This window comes from Myotis davidii, unplaced genomic scaffold, assembly GCF_000327345.1.
Source record: "Myotis davidii unplaced genomic scaffold, ASM32734v1 scaffold1203, whole genome shotgun sequence".
NCBI lineage: Eukaryota > Metazoa > Chordata > Mammalia > Chiroptera > Vespertilionidae > Myotis > Myotis davidii.
Window position 1 is genome coordinate 1,141,167 of NW_006294353.1, and position 11,978 is coordinate 1,153,144.

At 46.5% G+C, this 11,978-nt stretch overlaps 1 protein-coding gene across 1 annotated transcript; it reads right to left on the reverse strand.

Annotated features, from left to right (window-relative positions):
* Positions 1–3,982: 3,982 nt before the first annotated feature.
* LOC102759394 (olfactory receptor 1361) lies at positions 3,983–9,928 on the reverse strand. The gene is made up of 3 exons (XM_006768465.1): positions 9,925–9,928; positions 5,600–5,736; positions 3,983–4,930 (listed from the first exon to the last, which is right to left on the reverse strand). Exons 1-3 carry the CDS (start codon positions 9,926–9,928, stop codon positions 3,983–3,985), a joined length of 1,089 nt encoding a protein of 362 aa, XP_006768528.1.
* Between the last annotated feature and the right edge of the window lie 2,050 nt (positions 9,929–11,978).

An 11,978-nucleotide genomic window follows, 5' to 3' on the forward strand; every position in this document is an offset into this window, starting at 1 on the left:
CTAGAGGTCTGGATTCGTGCCCTGGCAGGGTCCCTCAGCCTGAACTGCGCCCTCTTACAATTCGGGGCCCCTCAGGGGATGTCGAAGAGCTGGTTTCAGCCTGATCCCTACAGGCCAGGCAGAGGGACCCCACTTGTGCACGATCCGGGGCCGGGGAGGAACTGCGGGAGGGCGCCAGAGCATGTTCAGCCCCTTTTGCCCAGTCCCGATTGTCTGGACCCCAGCAGCAAGCAAACCTACTGATGAGAGCGTCTGCCCCCAGTGGTCAGGGCACGTCATAGCAACTGGTCAAACGGTCAAACGAACAGTTGGATACTTAGCATATTAGGCTTTTATTACATAGAATACGTATGAGAGAGACTTGGGAATAGAGAGGAGGAAAACCACTACCCTGGAAAGATCTAGAAGATAAGAGGGACAGTATTTCGTCACTGAAGCACTGATCAGAGCGTCTGCCCCCAGTGGTCAGGGCACGTCACAGCAACTGGTCAAACGGTCAAACAAACAGTCGGATACTTAGCATATTAGACTTTTATTACATAGAATACGTATGAGAGAGACTTGGGAATAGAGAGGAGGAAAACCACTACCCTGGAAAGATCTAGAAGATAAGAGGGACAGTATTTCGTCACTGAAGTTCAGTTCTGGCAAACTGTTTTCCAAAGTCCAGTAAGATAATAAAAACAAAATACCAGCAGATGAAGTTGAATTTGTTGAAAGCGTTACCTCAAAAGTAAAAATAGGTAGTTTCCTGTACCAATGATTACCTTCCATGAGTCTGGGCTTACTTTGTTATGTTTTCTCTAAGCCCCCTCTTTAAAATAAATGGCATATCTCTACGGGGCACAAAGGCAGGCATTTATTCTCAGAAGCACCACACGATCTTTGTGTTTTCAATGCTGGCGTTTTCTTCTGCCCCAAATCCCGCTGGCTTTCATGAATTGACAAAAACCTCAAATTCTGGGGGTTTCTCTCAGTGCCTTGTGGTTCCATTTAAAAAAAAAAAGAGTTGAAAACATTTAAAAAGCAGCTCAACAAAAACGTTGCTTACTCATTGGAAAACGAAAGACAGTTAAGGGCGATCAAGCATATTTCATTTAAAATAGACCTTTAGTTTCTTGAACGTGTGGTGTCTGTCTTTTAGGAGCCACAGACATCTGATTTATCTAGTGCTTACTGCGCACTGAGTCTTTGCTAAGTGGTTTACGTTGCATTCGGTGTAATTCTCACGGTCACCTGGGGAGATGGATACCATCACCAGCTCCACTGAAGGACTGAGAGAACAATGTCACTGCGACGTGAAATTAACTGACTTGCAACAACAGGGTAGAAGGAAAGATTCGATGGCCCCCACTTTGTGAAGAAGAGAACTCCCACTCAGAGAAAGTGAGGAGAGATAAGAGACAGCCTATGTGCAGACACAGGAAGAATTTGAACCCAAGTCCCTCAGAATTTCCAGCCAGTGCCCCCAAACCATCATGAAATTCCAGCCTTTTTAGCGCTTGCCTCCGCACGGGCAGTCTCTTGGACCCAGTCTCCCCAGTCCTTAGGCTACAACCGAGTACCAGCAGTGCCACCATTTACTCAGTAACTTCCTTTCATCTGAATGTCTTTACACCCATCGAGTTTTTCATTATAAGTGAATAGATCACTGCCATCAATAGAAAGCCAAAACTACCTGGTAAGTGTGCCAGCCAGAGCATGCTTTTCATTTTCCCACCTGAACCCCAATCGTTACAGAAGAGTAAAAAGAGAGGAGCAAGAAGCGGAGAGAAGGTTGTTTAGATGCCAGCCTGCTGACAGCTCTGAGCCCAGCGCCCCCTTCTCATGTCCTAAAGGAATGTGATGTGAAAAGTGCTAAAGTCATAGAGCACTAAACCACAGTGTTCTCAGAGTGTAATCAGAAGGACGGGAAGAACTAAAAAGGGAATAACTTTTGTGAGTTGTTTGATGTATACACCCTGAATGTGCCCTGAAAAGGTTTCAACTAATATCCAGCAAGAGATCCTTAACACCCAATGGGGAATGGTCAGTCTCTTCAACAAGTGGTGTTGGGACACTGGATAAAAAGATGTGCAATTGGACCCGTAGCTCACACCACCCACCAAAACCAACTCAAAATGGATCAAAGATTTAAATATACATCATAGATACCATAACGCTCCTAGAAGAAAATGTTCAGAAGAAGCTTCTTGATATTGGTCTGGACAGTAATTTTTTGGGCATGATCCGAAAGGCACAGACAACGAAAACAAAAATCAACGAATGGAACTACATCAAATTCAAAAGCTTCTGCACAACAGAAGAAATAATTAACAAAATTAAAAGACAACCTACAGAATGGAAGAAAATTATTGCAAACCATATATTGGGTAAAGGGTTACTATCCAAAATATACAAAGAACTTAGACAACTTAATAAAAAAAAAAAAGGAAACAATTTGATTAAAAATTGCCCCCCCCCCACCCAAATCGGCAAAACTAAGTAGAAAGCTTTCCAAAGAGGACATCAAAATGGCCAACAGGCACATGAAACAATGCTCAACATCATAATCATTAGGGAAATGCAAGTCAAAACCACAGTGCGATATCCCCTTACACCTGTTTGAATTACTATCACGGAGAGAGGAAAGAAAACAGGTGTTGCCAAGCATCTGGTAAAAAGAGAATCCTTATCTACTGTTGGTGGGGATGTAAATTGGTGTAACCACTAAGGAAAATAGTATGGAGTTTCCTCAAAAAGATAAATAGAGCTACCATACAATCCAATAATTCCATTTCTGGATATATGCCCAAAGGAAATGAAAACAGGGTTTAGAAGAGATATATGTGCTCCTAGGTTTATTGTAGCATTATTCACAATAGGCAAGCATGGAAACAACCTAAATGCCCATCAGTGAATAAATGAATAAAAAAATTAAGGCCCAGTGCACGAATTCATGCACCAGTGGGATCCCTCAGCCTGGCCTGCAGGATCGGGCCAAAACCGGCTCTCCAACATCCCCTGAGGGGTCCTGGATTGTGAGAGGGTGCAGGCCAGGCCAAGAGACCCTACTGGTGCACGACTGAGGCCAGGGAGACGTGGGAGGTTGGCCAGCGGGGAGGGGCCGGGGAGGGCTCCAGGATGTGTCCGGCCTGCCTCACTCAGTCCCAATCAGCCAGACCCCCGCAGCAAGCTAACCTACTGGTCAGGACATCTGCCCCCTGATGGTCAGTGCACATCATAGCGAGCAGATGAGTGGCCTTAGCTTTGATTGGTTAAATGGATGACTGGACACTTAGCATATTAGGCTTTGATTAGCATATTAGCATATGAATATATATATGTATATTCATATATATAATCACATATATATATATGATATTATTCAGCCATGAAAAAGGAGGATATCCTGCCACTTGCAATAACATGGATGGGCCTTGAGCACATTATGCTAAGTGAGATAAATCAGAGGAAGACAAGTAGTGCACGATACCACTTACCTGTCTGCTCTAAAAAAATCAAACTCGTGGAAAAACAGAGAATGGTGGTTACTAGGAGATGGGGGTTGGGAAGACGAGATTGATGTTTAAGGATACAAACTTTCAACAAGTGGTAAATAGGCCATAGAGATGTAATGCACAGTATAATGAATACAGACAACAGTACTGTACTACAATCATCAAACTAGCTAAGAGAATAAATCTTAATGATCTCAACCACTAAAAAGAGAGGATAATTATGTAATGTGACAAGTACAAACTATTGCTACAACAGCAATCATATTATATGTCTCAAATGAACACACATTGTACACCTTAAACTTACACAATGTGTAAGTTATGTGTTCAATATATTCAAAATGTATTAAAAAATAAAGAACGTACACGAATAATAATTTAATTTGCACCTTTAGAAAAGGGAAAAAGAGAAATGCCACGCTGAGTTCTAACATTGGGAAGCATTAGGCTGTTTGCAAAGCAAGTGGGTATAAGCAGAGTGTTCACAGAGGCTTAGCCAAGTGGCTCTGGCTGAGAAGCCTCCTGAGGGCGCTTCTCAGATCCCGGCTCCGCAGGCTGTAGATGAAGGGGTTCAGCATGGGGGTCACCATGGTGTACATCACTGTGGCTGCCATGTCCCTGGAGGTGGTGTGTGTGGATGCCGGGTTGAAGTAGACCCCAATGATAGTCCCGTAGAAGAGAGAGACGACACAAAGGTGAGAGCCACAGGTGGAGAACGCTTTCCACTTCCCCCGGGCCGAGGGCACCTTCCACACAGCCACGGCGATGGGTGTGTAAGAGGCCATGATGCACACAAAAGGGACCAGCACCCCTGAGCCCCCAAGCACCAACATCATCATCTCGTTGACTTGCGTGTCAGAGCAGGAGAGCTTGATTAAGGCGTTGATGTCGCAGAAGAAGTGTGGGATCCTACTGGCGTAAAAGGACAGACGGGTCATCAGAATAGTATGGACCAAGGAGATGAAGCTGGCCATAACCCAGGTTACCGCCACCAGCTGGGCACACCGAAGCATGCTCATGGCCGTCATGTAGTGCAGCGGGCGGCAGATGGCCAGGTAGCGGTCATAAGCCATGGCCGAGAGAAGGATGCTGTCGGCTGCCCCAAAGGCGATGAAGAAGTACATCTGGACCAGGCAGGCGGAGGAGGAGATGGTGGTGAGCCCACACACGTGGTTCAGTAGCATCTTGGGGACGGTGGTGGAGGTGAAGCAGACGTCGAGGAGAGATAAGTTGCTGAGGAAGAAGTACATGGGGCTGTGCAGGCGAGGGTCTGAGATGATAGCCAGAATGGTGAGCAGGTTCCCCAGGCACCCAATCAGGTACAGGCTGCAGGCGAGCCCCAAGAGCGCCTGCTGCTGCCGGGGCTGCTCAGAAAGGCCAAGGAGGATGAACTCGGAGACCTGGGTCTGGTTGGCCATGTCCAGGCAGCTCTACAAGCAGAAGCAAGGGCATCAGCAGTGGGAGGGCTCCCGGGGAGGAAGCCAGTCCCCCCATTGCTGCCTGTCCCACTCATCTTTCCAGGTGCATCTCAGCTTCTCTGAGCCTCAGTTCCCTCATTTGTCACATGCGATTAATAATTCTCTTTTAATATCGATTTTTATTGATTTCAGGGAGGAAGAGAGAGGGGAGAGAGAGATAGAAACATCAATGATGAGAGAGAATCATTGATCAGGGGTCTCCTGCATAACCCCTCCTGGGGATCAGACCCAAAACCCAGGCATGTGCCCTTGACTGGAATCAAACCCTGGACCCTTCAGTCCACAGGCTCATGCTCTAACCACTGAGAAAACTGGCCAGAGTGGCTCTCCTGTTCCGAATACCCCCCAGTCGAGGGCGAGAAGATAGAGAGCTTCGGTGTGTCCAAATGCTTCCTCAAGGGCAGGGGAGTTGGAAGCAGACGGCTCCCACCAATAGTCTTAATCGGCTGAGAAACGTGCTCCCGGTGTTTGGGGCCTTTCTTCCTTTTTATCCCTGAGTCTGAACGGGGAAGGTTCACAATGGTGTCGGAGGCAATGACAACTAAAAGGACCCAACCTGGAAGACCTCCATTCTGCTGGGAACCTGTGCTTGCAAACCCAGTCGCCAGCACACCCGCCTACTTCGAGGTGCAGCCGGTCTCCTGACCCAGTGCCGTTCTCTCGCTCGTGGCGGATGCAGATATTCTCAAAGCTTCTTACGAACCCTCTCCGAGAGAGTCCCCGGCTGTGTTTGGCGTGGCTCGCTGCCTTTGGCCATTCTGGGGGGGCAGGGGTGGCCAGTGCTTTCTAAGGGCCAAATTCTTTCATTACATCCAGCAGTTTTTTGGTGGAGTCTTTAGGGTTTTCTATGTACAATATCATGTCATCTGGGAATATTGAGAGTTTTACTTCCTCCTTTCCAATTTGGGTGCCTTTTATTTCTTCTTCTTGTCTGATCGCTGTGGCTAGGACTTCTCGTACTATGTCGAATAAGAGTGGTGAAAGCGGACATCCCTGTCTTGTTCCTGTTCTCAGGGGAAATGGTTTTAGTTTTTGAAGAGAGTGGATTTTTAAAGTTCTCATCACAAGAACTTTTGTGGTGATGGATGTTAACTAGACCTATTGTGATCATGTCTCAATATACACAAATATAGAATTATTATGTTGCCCACCTGAAACTAATGCTGTACATCAATTTTGCCTCAATTAAAAGAGGTCTTAGTGTTTGAGAGTAAAGTCTCTGGGGTCCAGATGAATCCTGTTGGAATGCCATTCCTGACACATTAGCTGTGTGAGCCAGTGACAGACAAGCCCAAAGCCTCAGTTTCCTGAGCGAATTAAATGAGACAATGAGTGTGGAGATCTTTAAAATGATGCTTTTTTTAAAAGGCACCACTCTCTTTAAAAATATATTTTGTAATTGACTTCAGAGAGGGAGAGGGAGATAGAAACATCAATGATGAGAGAGAATCATGAAAAAGAATAGACTCTCCAAAGCTTTGCAGTGGCCATCCACTTCCACCGAGGGCTGAGGAGAGGAGTGCATGCATTTCTCCGCGAGACACAGGTCTGGCTGGTGGGCTGTGAGAGATAGACTGATTCACTATATCTTGGAGTAAGTTATTTCCAAAGGAAGCTAATCTTGCTCATCCTATGTTTATTACATCAACCTTAGAGACAGACGATCTTTGTCCACAAATGTGGGCCCCATGTGCCAGGTGAGACTTGCATGAACCTTAGTCTGGCCTCCACTGGACAGCCGGTGGGCTGTGAGAGCATGTACTGATTCATTATGTCTTGGAATAAGTTATTTCCAAAGGGAGTTAATTTTACTCATCCTATGTTTTTTACATCAACCTTAGAGACAGATGATCTTTGCCCAGAAATGTGGGCCCCATGTGCCAGGTGAGACCTGCATGAACCTTAGTCTGGCCTCCACTGGACAGCCCGTCGGCTCTGAATTAGTCAGTTTAGACTAAATCACGCTGCAGTAACATACAGGCCCAAACCTCACTGGCTGACAGCAACAAAGGCTGATTTCTCACTCAGGCTCCATGTCCATCACAGGGCGCTATGGTAGTGCTCTGTGATGAATTCACTCCCGGGCTCAGACTGGTGGACAAACCTTTGTCTGGGACACTGCCAGTCACTGCAGCAGTGGGAAACGTGCATTGTATGCTGACTCCTAACAGCTTCTGCCAGGAAACACTCCCCCACCCCTCTCACCTTCACTCACATTTCAATGGCCAAGCCTGGTGTCCAGGGGGTGGAGAGCTAGAAATCTCTCCAGGGAGCAGCCGCAAACATGAGTGAAAAAGAATGGACTCTCCAAAGCTTTGCAGTGGCCGTCCACTTCCACCGAGGGCTGAGGAGAGGGGTGCATGCATTTCTCCGCGAGACACAGGTCTGGCCTTTGTACCTCTGGAGTCCTCTGCTCAGAACCCAGGAGTGCTGTTCACCCTGCAACCCGTACCCTGGCCGCCACGCGAGGGTCAAGGCACCTCTGAGGCATGAGAATAGTTATGATACAGGTGGCAGGTGTCGTGATGAGAGGACTCTGTCACCTCCACACTCCCTTGCACGTTTCATTCAATGACTGAATTTCTGGTTCCAGCAGCCACTTCTCTCCTAATTCCTATGTGATTATCCTGTTCCCTGGGCATCGCCCCAGACACCTCCTTCCCTAGGCACTCCAGTCTCACTGGGTCCATAATGAGATCTCCAGACCAGGGCTGCTGGGGTTGGCCCTGGGAGTCGTGCACGGCACCATTCACGGGTGCACAGCCTGCACAACCCTAGGCAGCTCAACCACCTCCTCTCTCACCTCTCACATTCCATCGATGCCTAAGTTGTAGATTTACAACAGCATCTTCATCTCTTGGACAGACACAGGAAATGTATTCCCAGAGTGAGCCAGCATCGTCTCCCACCTGGATGGCCCATCATGGCGTGGTCCCTGCATGGCCACTCTCGCCCCCTCAGTGCTTTCCATTCTGCAGCCAATGTGACTGTGAAGGTAGACGCTCCCTCCCACACCTGCAGCCCCACCTCCTGCCTCAGAGCCTGTGCACCCGCGGCTTCCCCTCACCCACATGCCTTCACCTCTGCAGGGCGCTTTCCGGTGCCCTCTACTGAGGGGAGCGAGGGGGTCTCCACCGGGACCTACTGACATTCAGGGCCGGATCATTCCTTGTGGTGGGGATTGCCCCGTGTATTATTGTAGGAAGTTGACCCCTGGCCTTGACCAACTGGACGCCAGTAGCCCCCCTCCCACTCTGGCTGCAAAAAGATCTTGAGGCCCCTTGGGGAGACGTCAAAATCTCTCCTCCTGAGGGCCCCTAGTCTAGGCCAGTGGTCGGCAAACTCATTAGTCAACAGAGCCAAATAGCAACAGTACAATGATTGAAATTTCTTTTGAGAGCCAAATTTTTTAAACTTAAACTATACAGGTAGGCACATTGTTATTAACATAATTAGGGTACTCCTAAGGCTTAGGAAGAGCCACACTCAAGGGGCCAAAGAGCCGCATGTGGCTCATGAGCCACAGTTTGCTGACCATGGAGCTGGGCTAAAGCTCTGTGAGTTCTCCCCTCTGCATCACCCGCACAAACTGAACAGGACAATTACATCTCTGGTGAATCCTCCTTTGAGCTCCCACCTGACACACAGCATTCCACTGAGCCCCCGCAGCCCCATGAGGCAGCCCAACGTCACTCCTGCTTGGAACCAGGATCCAGCCAGGCTCTGGTTCTGGTGTCCACTCTCGACCCGTTCCCCATAACGCCCACGACTCCTGAGGCTTGTGCAGAGCACCTGAAGTCCTTGCGGGTGAAACCGAGCAGAGAGCACCCCCACCTCTGAGGGGAAGTTCCAGGGCAGGAAGGCCCCACCCCTGCAGCTCCTCTACCTGACACACTTACTTGACCAATGACCCCTGTACCTCCATCAGATCCCAGGACCTCTCAGCCCTCAGGTGGTGTGGTCCAGGGGGTTGGGACTGCTGCCGCCTCGAGTGTGTCTTGTGGCTGTGGAGGAGGAATACGCTTTCTCTGGGAGCACCCAGAACCCCTACCTCAGGTTTATACCAGACTCTGGCCCCTGGGGCATGATGCCAGAGAACCTAGTCAGAATGAATGCAGTTACCTCACCTTCCCTAGGGGGGCCCTTGAGCCTAAACCCCGCTGTGGGAAAGAATTTCCTCTCAAGCGCATTGTCTTTCCTCAGACCTGTCTCCCTTGGTTGACAGAGGGTACAATGCACCCAAATTTTCCTGTGAAGAAGTTTTTAAAATATTTTATGACTAATAATGGTTTATAGTATTTGTTACGTGGTTGGAGCTGTGATGAGCATGCAACGTCCTATAACTCTCACCAAAGCCCAGTGAGGAAGGAAACTGCGAATCTCACCTGCCCATCATCACACGGCCTGAAGTGGCAGATTTAGGGCTGGATTTAGGTGGTCTGACTGCAGGGCACAACTCATGAACGTTAATGGCCCTGAGCACACACATAAAAAGATTTTTAATTTAGTGTGATTGAATAATATCGCGTTGTGTGTATACAATCCAAAGGTTTCTAGTACATTCACAGAACTGTGCAACTACTTCCATAATCAATTTCAGAATATTTTCACCAAAAAGAAACCCTGTATATTTTAGCATCAACCTTACCCCTCCCCCTCCCCCCATTTTCCACTTTTCTTCCAGATCCAGGGGATCACTAATCTTCTTTCTATCTCCGTAGATTTGCCTGTTATGGAAATGTAATATAGACGGAAGAATACAGACTTTTGGATCTGGGTTTTTTCACTCAATATAATGTTTTCAGATTCACCCATATTGTAGCACGTATCAATAATTCAGTTTTTAAATTGCTGAATAATATTACAGTACCAGCCTGGCCGGCATGGCTCAGTGATTGAGCATTGACCTGAAGGTCAAGGTTCAATTCCCAACCAGGATTACGTACCCATGTTGCAGGCTTGATCCCCAGTGTGGGGCATGCAGGAGGCAGCCTATCAATGATTCTCTCTCATCATTGACTTTTCTATCTCTCTTGCTCTCTCCTATCCTCTCTAAAATCAATAAAAATATATTTTAAAAAATATTCCATTACCACATAATACCACCTTTTGTCTGTCCTGTCTTTCGTGGATGGACATTTGTATTGTTTTCGCCTTCTGGCTGTTATAAACAGTGCTGCTGTAAACATTTGCATACAAGGTTTGTTTGAGGACTTATTTTCAATTCCTTTGGGTATATATCCAGGAGTAGAATTGCTGGGTCATATATTAATTCTATATTTTTACTTTTGAGAAACTGCCAAACTGTTTTTCATCGTGGCTGCACCATTTTATATTCTTACCAGCAGTGGATGATGGTTCCGATTTCTCCACACACCTGCCAACACTTACTGTTTTCTGCTTGTGTTTTTTTTTTTTAATTATCGTCATGCTAATGGGTGTGAAGTGGTATCTCATTGTGATTTTGATTTGCATTTTACTAATGATGCTGAGCATTTTCTTGTTTTTTTTTTCTTTAAAGAGAAATGATAGAGCTGACCAGCTAACTCATTGGTTGTGGGGAGGCCTCTCGGCTTCCCCTGCTGCCGAGGAGGAAGGAGCTGATGCAGCTTCAGAAACGCCAAGGAGAAGTGTTGCTGCATATGTAGCTTGTTTCCCTGGAAACCTCCGTGATCCTCACCATGAACTCACATACTTAGAATTAGAAAATCAACCAGATGCCTCTGTCAGTGGCATACTATCACCAACCATTATATCATCCAGGCCTCCAATCTCCTTTTTAAAAAACATATTACACAAATTACAGGTTTATTTAGATTCTCTATATTTTCCTGAGACAGTTATGGTCATTTATATTTTTTCTAAGAATATATTTTGCTTAAGTTTATAAATGTATTGATGTAGTGCTATATTCTTTTTTTTTAAATAGGTTTTATTGATTTTTGATAGAGAGGAAGGGAGAGGGATAGAGAGATAGAAACATCGATGAGAGAGAAACATCGATCAGCTGCCTCCTGCACATGTCCTACTGGGGATGTTCCCGCAACCAAGGTACATACCCTTGACCGGAATCGAACCCGGGACCCCTCAGTCCGCAGGCCGACGCTCCATCCACTGAGCCAAACTGGTGCTGGCTATGTAGTGCTATATTCTTGTGTTATCTTTTTATTGTGAGATATATTATATATCCACAAGAGCATATAAAACATTTGTATATGTTTTAAGAAGAATAACAAAGCAACATGTAGTAATTACCATTCAGGTTAAGAAATAAAAAGCTACAAAAACTACTAACAAAATAAAGAAAACTTATAGGTTAATTAGTAACGTAATGATTTTTAGTATCTTTTCATGTGCTGACATATGCTACAATGTGGACGAACCTCAAAAACATCATGGTAAGTGGGAAAAGCTGGCATCAAGGGTAACATATTATACGATTCCATGTATATGAAATGTCTGGAACAGGCAGATCCATAGAGAGAACGTAGATTAGTGGTTGCCAGGGGCTGGAGGGAAGGGGAATAGGGGTGAGTGTTTAATGAGGATGGGGTCTCCTCAGAGGGTGATGAAAGTGCTCTAGACCCGTGGTTGGCAAACTGCGGCTCGCGAGCACGTACAGTGTGATTGAAACTTTGTGGCCCATGCGCATAAGTCAGTATTTTGTGGAAGAGCCACACTCAAGGGGCCAAAGAGCCGCATGTGGCTTGCGAGCCGCAGTATGCCGACCACTGCTCTAGACCTAGATGGAGGCGGTGGTTGCACGACACTGTGAATGCCTTAAATGCCGCTGAATCGTTAACTTTGCTGGTTAATGTTATGTTATTGTTATATTATAAATCAGAAGATGCCTTAATCAATAAGCCAAATTTATTGGGAGTCTTTTTCATTTCGCTAGCGGGCCCAGAGGAAATATTGCTTCTCAAATTCTGGGGCCCAACATGGTTGAAGTCTCTCCTATTTATACATTTTTCAGCTCTTTATTTTCCAAATTTGGAAT